The sequence below is a fragment of the Garra rufa genome, chromosome 6 (assembly GCF_049309525.1).
Source record: "Garra rufa chromosome 6, GarRuf1.0, whole genome shotgun sequence".
Taxonomy (NCBI): Eukaryota; Metazoa; Chordata; class Actinopteri; order Cypriniformes; family Cyprinidae; genus Garra; species Garra rufa.
In genome coordinates, this window is record NC_133366.1 from 48,548,900 (window position 1) to 48,561,152 (window position 12,253).

Sequence of the window (12,253 nt, forward strand, 5' to 3'; positions counted from 1 at the left end):
GTCCAAGTTAAGTTCTTAACAATGCATATTACTAATCAAAATTTACATTTTGATATATTTACAGTAGGAATTTTACAAAAATTCTTCATGGAACATGATCTTTACTTAATACCCTAATGATTTTAGGCATAAAAGAAAAATCAATAATTTTGACCCATACAAAGTATTTTTGGCTATTGCTACAAATATACCCCAGCGACTTAAGACTGGTTTTGTGGTCCAGGGTCACATATGTTCCTAGATTTAAAAAAGCTTGATTTGACTCTCATCTTTACTGACATTTTATGCTTGGCGAACTGTTGCTGTATACAGCTATGCTACAATTGCTTTTGCATTTGAAATGCATGCTAATAAACCAAAATAAATTGAAATCAAGTTGAGGGAGAGAGAGAGCAGATGCGAGAGCTTGAGAGATGTTTTGACAGAGCCTGATAATGGCAGAACAGATTAGGTTGCTCTGGTGACTGCTGCGTGACATTTTAAAGAGCTGTTTTTCCATACAAGCGAGGATTAACAAATGGCATTTCAAACATTGGAACTTAAGGTCACTGTGCACTCAAAACTCTCCTCTTATCAGAAGTGACTCTAATCACAGCTGATTTCATGCCATCTTCATAGATATCTGCTGCTGTAAACACACTGACCTTCGGTTGAGCTGCTCCATCTGCTGAATGGAGTTGGACCTCTGTAGGACCTGAGGTGCAGCTGGAGCAGTGGGCCGCTGCCAGGTGGTGGTTCTGTTCACGTGATCCACGTAGAAAATCCTGCCGTGGCTGTCGATACGAGCCTCCCAGTCTACAATGTACACATTTAAAGACCACTTATAACGTTACAATGAAACATACAAAGATAATGAGCAAAAAACGAAATCAAATTTTCCATTAATTGTCTCAAAACAAAAACAAAAATATTGTCTCACTTGGTGGAAGAGGCTCGTCCACTCTCTGATAGCGGCTGATGTCGTGACGCACTGAAGGAAGAGACCGCATTGGCTGATGGCCGTTCACTTGAGCACTGGCTCCTCCTTCAGAAGAGCAAAAAGGGGTATTTGTGTTGTGAATATTAAAAAAAACATACATACTGTACATTTCTTACAAACACAAATTATTCATAAACTCTCCTGTTATTCCTATTTTATAAAGCCAGACAATAAGTTAACTATTTCAGTTGAATATAATTAATTTCTGATTGATAATATAATGACTTTTAAAAAATAAAATACTATTTTGTATAATATTGTTTTATAAAATATTAAAATATTTTATTACTTTTAATATTATTATTATTCATGCTCTTAATATTCACACAATAATGCATTTATTGAATAAATTAATTAAATATTAATTATTTTTTTCTTTATTGTGATGTTTATTTTTCATATATTGGCATTGATGTTGGTGGTGCTGTTGTTGATATGCTATTTTATATTTTTATATTATAAAAAATACTTCTTAAAATAATATTTTTCTCAATGGTTATATAATAATAATGTATTTTAATAAAAACAATTGCTATTTTTATTTACTGTTATTTACTATACTATATTTTATTTTAATAGAATTAATATTTGAATAATACTATGTTGACTTTTTAATATAATATTAAAATGTAATATTTTATTTTTAATGTAATATATATTATTGTTATTATTACTATTATTATTATAAATATTATTAATGTTTTTATATATTGTTATTATTTAATCAATAATATTATAATGAAATTAGATAATTTAGATAATTAGATATGAATTATTAGATAATTCATATAAGATTATTATCAATAATATATTTTAATAATATGTATTATTATTTGTATTTATTGTGATATGTTTATTTTTCAAATTATTATTATTAGTAATATTATTATCATCAACAATATTTTTTTAATATTTTACATTTTAATATAATAAACATTATTTTAATATTAATATTATTTATGTTCTTATTATTTATATAATATTATATTTTAATAATAACATATTCATTTACAACAACAAACCAGATATACTATTTTATATTTTAATTAATTTAATTAACATTATTTATGTTCTTAATATTTACATAGTTTATTTAGTTTATTTACATATTATAAAAAATATATATTTTAAAATCCTTTTCATATATTGTTATCATTATCATCAGCATTAACAACAACAACAAATTCAACATACTATTTAATATTTAAAAAAATATAATATTAAAAATGTTCTTGACAGTTAATATTTATTTAAATATTTATTAATAAACAAACTTTTTTTTAATTATTTCTCCTATTGCATCCTACTGCTGATTTACCAAACAAATAACACAAGAAGTTACCTGTCTCTTCATCTGTTACTGTGGCAGCCTGTGCTGTGTCAGCTGGCCTTCTCGCTTCATTAGTTACTTCCGTCCCTTCAGCCTGTGATACGTTCCCTGATGCCTGCAGACTCCGCCTCCTCTGCCAGACTTCGGCATCTTCCTCCTCCTCATTGGCCGTCTCGTTGGAGTTCCCCTGCTCCGGCTGCTTAGCTGCTGTGGCTCCGCCCCCTTCACTAGCTGCATTACTGGCAGATGCTGAAGACTCTGTGACTGTAGCGGCCTCTGATGATCCTTCATCCCCAGTGACTGCCTTGGGTGCAACTCCTTCCTCATCCTGTAAGAAATGTATTTAGGTGTAATGATGCAAAGGAAGAGCTACATAACAAGTGGGAAAATGATGATGATGAAGATCATTATTATTACTTAAAATGACGGCTGAGACGTGTAAAAAAAAATGCAGTTTTATGCTTAAATCAACTGAATAATTTCTACTTAAAATATATGGAATATTTTTTTTCTGTATAAATAGATAGATGGATTAATGTATTTAAAAATGAAAACAGTAAAAGTTAAAAAGGTAAAAAACATTTTTTAATATATCCATATCTATCATAAAATGTAATAATATATTATTATATACTGTAATAATTTTGTATATTTTATATATATACTCATACACATAAGATGTCAAATAAAAAATAAAAAAGATAAATTAAAAATACAATTAAAAAAATAAAATCTAATTAAAAATAAATAAATTAATTAAATAAACTAATACAAATTTAAATTAAATAATAAAAAGAAAAAATAAATACAATCTAATTAAAAATAAATAAATAAACAAATACATCAAATGGAAAATGTATTTAACTGTATACATATTTAGAAAGTTAACAGAAAATATGTAAAACCTGCATGGAAACTAGGGTAATACAATTTATTCCAATATAAAATTTGTGTATTCTGAAATAAAATGAAGATTAAAAAAAATAAGATAATATTAAACAAAATAAATAAATAAATAAATAAATAAAATAAAATAATAAAATATAAGAGAAAAGAAAATAATAAAAAGAAAACAATAAAAAAAAACTTAACCATTTATATAGTTTTAAAAAGTTTACAAAAACTATGTAAAACTTGCATGGTAAAAAATAAAATACAGTAAAAAATGTTTTTAATAAAATAAAGCAAAATAAAATAAAAGTAATTAAATACAAAATAAGAAAATATAGTAATAAAAATGTTTATTTAAAACAAAACTTAACCATATACATATTTTTAGAAACTGGGGTAATAAAATGTATTCCCATAGAAGGTGAGGTAAAATACTACTACTACTAATAATAATAAAATAAAATAAAACAAACTTAACCATATACATATTAGAACATATTTGAAGAAACCTGCATGGAAACTGGAGTAATAAAATGTATTCATATATTCCCATAAGAGATAAAAAATTTAATTAAAATAAAATAAAATAAAAAAAATAAATTCAAATAAAACAGACCTGTATTTTGGGAGCTGGCTGCTGAGAGCTGCTAGTGCCCTGCGTAGATTCTCCAGAGGCGACAGCTCCGTCCTGAACATCCTCAGCACCTCCATTTTGGCTCTTTGTTGTCCCACTGCTCGACCCCGACGCCGTAGCTTCCGTATCTGTGGTGCTGCTCGCTCCTTCTGACTCCAGCCTTTCTTTGATAGGACCCTCAGCTTTGTCCTGTTCAGAGGAGGTGTGTCCCTCAGCCCTCTGAGCCCCATTGGTCAATGCCGTATCCCGGGAAGCGTGTCCCTCCTCGTCTTCATCAGAGTCTATATGTAACATAGCATTGAGCCGCGTGTCAGTGGGGAAACTAGAGCGTAGTTTAGGTGAGGCAGCCCCAAGCGGTCTGTCTCCAGGGCCCTTAGGGGCCTCAATAGCATCCAGGTAGTCATTAAGCGAGGCCTGGCGATGAGTGTGGACTGGTGTTCCTTCAGCCAAGTCTGGGGCTCCGTCTCTCAAAAGCCGATCCTCATCAGGATCCATGATGCACTCATCAGTCCTAAAGGCATCACCATGCAGGGACCCTTCGGAACCGGTGGGCGAGGGGCCCCTGGCCATGCGGGACGAAGGATGCAAAACGTCCTCGTCGTCCGATGGGCTCCCAGGATCTCCATTCATAGAGGAGGCTCCTAGCAGAGATCCCATGGCATCTACAAAAGCATAATAGTTTTATTCAGCAAGGATGCATTCAATTGATCAAAAGTGACAGTAAAGACTGTTATAAATGTTACAAAATAAATGATTGTTTCTTGTCACTAAAGAATCCTGAAAATAAAAGACTAAAGAATCCTGTCTTGTAAGACATGACACACTACACCCATTCTTATATATATATATATATATATATATATATATATATACACACACTGCCTGGCCAAAAAAAACAGTCGCCACCTGGATTTAACTAAGTGGTATGATCTGCGGTTGCTGCAGTTGGTCAGGTCTAGGTTCAGCAACAGTATGTGCTCAAAGAATGGGGTCAGCTGACTACCTGAATACATGGAAGGTTATTCCATCAATGGATTTTTTCTTCCTTGATGGCACGGGCATATTCAAAGATGACAATGCCAGGATTAATTTTGAAATTGTGGTTTAGGGAGCATGAGATATCATTTTTACACATGGATTGGCCACCACAGAGTCCAGACCTTAACCCCATTGAGAATCTTTGGGATGTGCTGGAGAAGGCTCAGACTCTACCATCATCAATGCAAGATCTTGGTGAAAAATTAATGCAACACTGGATGGAAATAAATCTTGTGACATTGCAGAAGCTTATCGAAACAATGCCACAGCGAATGCATGCCGTAATCAAATCTAAAGGTGGTCCAACAAAATATTAGAGTGCATGAGCTTTTTTTTTTTGGTGGCGACTTTTTTTTGGCCAGGCAGTGTGTATATATTAGGGCTGTCAAAATTAACGCGTTAACGCAAATTAATTTTAACGGCATTAATTTTATTAACGTGCACAATTAATGCAGTGCGCATTTTCTGTTTGACCCACTACCTAGCCCATGATTAAAGAACTGGATGCACAATGTTGCCAACCTAGCGAAAAGTGTCTAGCAACAACACATAAACACATGATTTGGACAAACCTAATATAGTTTCTGAGGCTCTCCGGTTTTGCCGAACGAGCGCAAGGTCTCCAAATGTGCCGCACAACTCCCTCTCTTTATATCTGCGTCTGCTCTGTTCAGCGAGTGGAAGTGCAGCAGCGCTTTCAGTTAAACCAGATATTATGTTGCTTCCAGTGCTTGAAGTGGGCCGGTACGCAGGCACTTCTATATTTTATCCTTTTACGTACTTGCACTTTTTCGTGCGTACCGGCACTTCTGCCATATTGAATGAATGCAAGCAGAATCAGTCTACGTTAGGATTGTTGATTAATCGCGAGTTAACTCATGACAACCATGCGATTAATCGCGATTAAAAAATGTAACCGATTGACAGCCATAATATATATGTTGACTGAGTAATATGCTTCATTAGGTAACTGTATTCTGTTTATAGTTTACATTTATGGAAGTATTTTACGACAAATTCGAGCACTGATATTTTCATTATTTTTATTATCTATATTACATCCTTATTTATTATAAAATATAAAACACCTTGATTTATTTAATAATTGACAATGTTAGTAATAATAATTACAAATAACCATTCTTATTAAACAATAATATATTATTATATATTAATATATATAGTATATTATATTTATGGAAACTGGGGTAATAAAATGTGAAATTAAATGAAATAAAATTAAATACAATTAAATAAAACCAAAAAATGTAATAAAATTCAAAGGAATTAATAAATAAAATGAATAAATTAAGTACAATGAAATGAAATAAAATTAAAAAATGAAATAAAATAAAATGAAAGTAAATCAAATCAAATCAAAGAAATGAAAGAAAAGAAAATATAATTAAATTAAATTAAAAATTAAATTAAATTAAATTAAATAAAATTTAAATTAAATGAAAGGAAATACAATTAAATAAAATTAAAATTAAATGAAAAGAAATAAAATTAAATTAAATAATTGAAACGATAAAATTAAAAAATAAAATGAAATAAAATTAAATTAAATTAAAATGTAATACAATTAAAATAAATTAAAATAAATGAAACAAAATTAAATTAAATTAAATTAAATTAAATTAAATTAAATTAAATTAAATTAAATTAAATTAAATTAAATTAAATGAACTGAAATAAAATAAAATAAAATAATAAAGACATTTATACACACACAATTTTAAGTTACAAAAAACTTTTACTTTTAAATTTTAATGTCATTTGTTCCCCAAAAAATCCACAAAATATTAAGTATCACAACTGTTTTTACCTTTAATAATATTATGAAATGTTTGTTGAACAGCAAATCAGCAAATTTCTGAAGGATCATGTGACACTAAAGACTAAAGTAATGATGCTGAAAATTCAGCTTTGTTCATAGGAATAAATTATATTTAATAAAACATTTTAAAGTAAGAAAAACATTTTTTTTTAATTGTACTAATATTTCACAATAGTCCCATTATTACTGTATTTTTTAATCTAATAAATGCAACTTTGGTGAGCAATAAGAGGCTTTTTTCAAAATCATTAAAAAAGGGATCAACCCCAAACGTTTGAGTGATATTGAATGTATTATTAATCTACTGTAATCTGTACCTTCATGTCCGTTGGAGGTGATCTCCACCCTGAAGTGAAGCTGTCCGCTCACATGTTCAGTCGGCAGACGACGACAAAGCGTGTAGCTCACATGTTGATCCCTTTTTTCCAAAAAAAATCACACAGATAACAATTATTGTATTGTAATAAAATCACTTTGTAATATATTTCATAAAAAGAAAACATCTGTTTTACAGAGGTATTGTTTTGCCAATACAATTGTAACAAAATATCTCTAAATATAACATCTTGGGATGCAATTAAATAAAATTTAATTCCTGAATTATTACACAAGATATATTTACATAAACATCAGTGTGGAGAAATAAACTGCAGGATACTTGGAGGATATAACTTATACATAATAGATCATCGCAGGTATATTTCAGTAGTGAATACTGACCCGGCTGTGTGTCTCTCCAGCAGTCTCTGCACTGGTATTATCAGCTGACCTAAAAAACGTTTGATGATCGGGCGACTTTTTGCAAATTTGTCCTTGACCTCGATTTCCAAAACATCTGTCATCAGAGCAACAAAAGTGTACTTCTGCAGTGGGAAAAAAATAAGCAGCATGGAAATGAAGGGTTACAGTTATGTTTGTTTTTATGTCCAGGGGAAGTAAAAATAATATTCAGTCTTACAGTATATTCAGTTTCATATACACTACCAGTCAAAAGTTTTTGAGCAGAAAAAAGAAGTCTCTTCTGTTCACAAAGCCTGCATTTATTTGATCCAAAATACAGCGAAAGCAGTAATTTTGTGAAATAGTTTTACTATTTAAAATAACAGCTTTCTATTTGAATATATTTTAAAATGTAATTTATTTCTGTGATGCAAAGCTGAATATTCAGCATCATTACTCCAGTCTTCAGTGTCACATAATCCTTCAGAAATCATTCTAAGATACTCATTTGCTTTTCAAGAAACATTTATTATTATTATTATTATTATATTCATCAATATTTAAAACAGTACATTTTCTCAGGTTTCTTTTATGAATACAAAGATCCAAAGATCAGCATGTATCTGAAGTATTTATTATAATTTATTTATAGTGTCATGATCCTTCAGAAATCATTCTCATGCTGATTTGCTGTTCAACAAACATTTCTTAATATTTTTAAAGTTAAAAACAGTTGTGATGCTTGATATTTTGAACAAATAGCATTTATTTAAAATTTAAAATGTAAAGATTTGTTGTAACTATAGATTGTGTATATATGTTGTTAAATTAAATATTTTTATTAAATTTTTTTTATTGTTTCATTTAATTTAATTAAATTTTTATTTTACTTTGTTTTATTATAATTAATTTAATTTATTTATTTATATTTTTTATTCCATTTCAATTTAATAGATTTTGTTTAATCTCATTTTATATTATTTCATTTTAATTAAATTTATTTTTCTTTTTTTTTAATTCTTTTCATTTCATTTTAATTAAATACAATTTTATTTAATTTATTTTTATTTCATTGCATTTCATTTCATTTAATTTCATTGTATTTTACTTCATTTTACGTCATTTAATTTATTTTGTTTCATTGTATTTCATTTTATTTCATTTCCATTCCTTAATTTAATTTAATTAATTTAATTATTTAATTTGATTTAATTACATTTTTACCTTTTGTGGGGGGGGGTATTATAGAAATTAATAATTTTATTCAGTATGGATGTGCTAAAAGTGATGAAAAAGACAATTATAATGTTACAGAAGATTTCTACTTCAGATAAATGCTGTTTTTCTAAACTTTCTATTCATCAAAGAAACCTGAAAAAAATCTATTTCTAATATTTTTGAGCGGCAAATCAGAATATTAGAATGATTTCTGAAGGATCATGTGAATGGAGCAATGATGCTAAAATTCAGATTTGAAAATCAGGAATATATTACATTATAAAATATATTCAAATAGAAAGCAGGTATTTTAAATCGTAAAAATATTTCATTGTTGTTTTTGCTGTACTTTGGATCAAATAAATGCAAAAAAAACATTTAAAATCGTACTGTCCAAAAACTGGTAGTGTATGGTAACAAATTTTTTTAAACCTTTTGGAAATGTACCATGGTAGTATTCTTAAAAAAAAAAAAAACAAAAAAAAAAAAACAAAGTACCATGTAAATACATTATTATAGTTCATATAATTTAGCACCATTCACTACATTTTTATAATAAAGAAAAATATTTACATTCAGGAGATGTTACCAACTGTACAGTCCAGTCATTTCTGGAGAAATCTGAGGTTATGGCTTTGCTCAAGGGTGTTTACTGAGAACTTCTTATTTCAGAGTCAACCCTACTTGGTTACATCCCATTAAGTTCTCAGCTCCTCTCAGTGGACTGACAGCAGAGGCGTTACCCTGCAGCACCCAGAGGTTAAGCGCTGAAGAGGTGAACACAAACAGCACGTCTCATTAACTGCCATATGAATATCAAGTACCTCTCCGTGCCACACAGGGTTAGTGGTGTTGGATATGATGGAGGTTCGTCTCTCCTGGCCGTGGTGAGTGAATGTAGGGAAGCCGTTCCTCTTGCCTGGCTGAATGCTCATTTTCAGATAAGGGTCCGGATTAAAAAACATGCCCTTCTTCAGACCCTGAGCCCTTATATCTGGAATAGACACACACAATGTGAGTTTGCAGCATAAAAAAGTCTATCCATCTATGTATGTATCTATCTATGTATCTATCTTTCTATCTATGTGCACTAGCAGCTCATTGCCACAAGAGGGCAGATACATAGAGGAGTTTTAATTAAGAAGACAAAACATCAATTTATATGTAGGATGAGACTCTAAATTAGTCTGAAATATTAAGCAAAGCTAACTATATTACTTGGTGTATTAATTGTTTATTGTTAGTAAAAAAGGTATAATATATTTTTTATAATGTATCCATTATTGCACTGTCATAAACAGCATTATACTATTTAAAGTTGTGTATTGCAATGATTTTACCATGGTGAAAGAAAGTTTGGGTGGAAGAAATCACGAATCTCTTAATAAAATGAGAGTAAGAGTGGTAAATATTCATCATTCTTACCTGACAGAGTAAAGCTGACCAATTTTCTGCAGTGTTCGGTGACAGACTGTCCATCCACTTGCCCTTCTGCCCCAACCTGTAGAGGACACACACAATTACACATTAAGATATGGAGAAACAGAAAAGTGATTATATATATATATATTAATTTTAATGTCTATATAGTTTATTTTTTATTTCATTTATTAAGCTTTTTTTTTCTTTTTCTTTAATGTCTATATCGTTTATTTATTTATTTCATTTTTAAGCAAGTTTGCTGTTTTTTTATCATATTTTTTTAACATCTATATAGTTTTTAATTTTTCATAAATTGTTTTATTTAATTCTTCAAGCAATTTAGCTGTTTTTTAATTATAATTTGTTATTTTTTGATGTCTATATAGTTTATTTTTTATTTAATTTTTTAGCAATTGTGCAGTTTTTTAATTATTATTTTTTTAATGTCTATATAGGGTATATATTTTTTATTTCAGTTTTTTATTTTAGCAATTTTCTGTGTTTTTATTATTATTTTGTATTTTTTAATGCTTATATAGTTTTTTAATTAATTTTATATTTATTTATTTATTTTAATTAAATGTATTTATTTATTATAATTACATTTTATTAAATTATTTTGTAAGGTCTATATAGTTTATTTCTTTATTTCATTTATTAAGCAATTTTGTTGTTATTTAATTATTATTTAAATTTTTTATGTCTATATAGTTTATTTTCATATCGCTTTTAAGCAATTTTGCTGTTTTTTATTACTATTTTTAACATCTATATAGTTTATCAATTGTTTTATTTCTTTTTTTAGCAATTTTGCTGTTTTTTGTTATTATTTAGTATTTTTTGTGTATATAGTTTATTTATTTAATTTTTTTTTTCATTTATTTACAAACGCTGCTACAGCAAGGTTTTATTGTATAATATTTATTAATACTGTATAATATATTTAATTATATTTACATTTAATTATTTTATATATTTAGTTAATTTTTATTTTATTTCAAGTAATATATATGGCAAAATATACAGAGCTGAAGTGATCACAATTAAACAGTTGTAATCTGGCATTAACCAACATTTTAACACAAAATAAATGGTAAGACTTTACAATTTACAATTAAGCAAATTAACTAACATGAACGATAAACAATGAATTCATTATACTCTTTATTAATCTTGGTTAATGTTAATAAAAATACAGTCATTCATTGTTTGTTCACAACTTGTGATTTAAAAAAATGCAAACGGTAAAATGCTGAAATTAACATATTATATTTTACAGCTGCATTTTGGTTAAAAACTGTGGTTATCATGTTAAATTTTAGATAGGTTCAGGATCATAGTCATGAATAATTCAATGACGTTATAATGTTCCTGCTCATTAGTGTGGCAGTGTGTGATTTATGATTATAGACTTTCGTTCAGCCACAGAGCCCTACAATGACGACTTCTGAACGGTCGTAAGACAAAGATATTATAATTTCCATATGTTAAGCCTAATGCACATTAAACTTACATTAAGTCAATTGTTGTATGCATCAATTCAAACCATACAAAGCAGCAAGCAGCAAAGTTAAAAACTCAGATAGAAGAAAATGTCTCCATCCCATCTGTAATCGTGTTCAATTTGCCTGAGGAATTGCAGATGCATGCACACCTAAGATCACAGTCACATGATATGATGCATTCATTCACTTCCATAGCACAAAAAGGTGTTCAAACAGTAATAGTGATGCTTAGCGAGTGAATCGGTCTGTTAAATCTAGGGGTTCAAGTTCAATCTCATGTCACAGAGTGCAGAATGTGCCCTTTGCTCTAGTTCTGGGGCGTTTTGACAGCACTAAGCATCAAAGAGCGCTCTCTACTTCCTGTGCATTCCCTGCATGCCTGTGAACATGATACGTCTCTGTGGAGTTCAGTCAAACTCCAGTGTCTGATAATGGAGCTTGGAGACACACAGGCAGAGAAAGACTTAGAAACACGCACAGGTGGAGATGATGTGAAAATATGAAGCGTGTGAAGATTGCACATTTATCTAATGAAATTCGAAAGTAACCTATATGCACAAACATCAAATGAATTTTACATTAAGGGAAGACACTGCAGTTACTGTTAAGTGTTTTTTTTTTAATAGCACTTTCTTTATTTGATTTCAATCACAATTCATATTTTTAAATCCTGTTT

At 29.1% G+C, this 12,253-nt stretch overlaps 1 protein-coding gene across 4 annotated transcripts in view; it reads right to left on the reverse strand.

The window, feature by feature from the left end:
- Window positions 1-12,253, reverse strand: part of hecw2b (HECT, C2 and WW domain containing E3 ubiquitin protein ligase 2b) — a 41,769-nt gene that overhangs the window by 23,971 nt on the left and 5,545 nt on the right. For all 4 annotated transcript variants that reach the window (XM_073841948.1, XM_073841947.1, XM_073841946.1 and 1 more), the window contains exons 3-10: window positions 10,076-10,151; window positions 9,475-9,644; window positions 7,433-7,575; window positions 7,030-7,130; window positions 3,817-4,496; window positions 2,322-2,637; window positions 920-1,024; window positions 645-795 (exon numbers count right to left, since the gene is read on the reverse strand). In XM_073841948.1, the coding sequence (XP_073698049.1) occupies window positions 645-795; window positions 920-1,024; window positions 2,322-2,637; window positions 3,817-4,496; window positions 7,030-7,130; window positions 7,433-7,575; window positions 9,475-9,644; window positions 10,076-10,151 (1,742 nt within the window). The remainder of the gene's footprint in view (window positions 1-644; window positions 796-919; window positions 1,025-2,321; window positions 2,638-3,816; window positions 4,497-7,029; window positions 7,131-7,432; window positions 7,576-9,474; window positions 9,645-10,075; window positions 10,152-12,253) is intronic.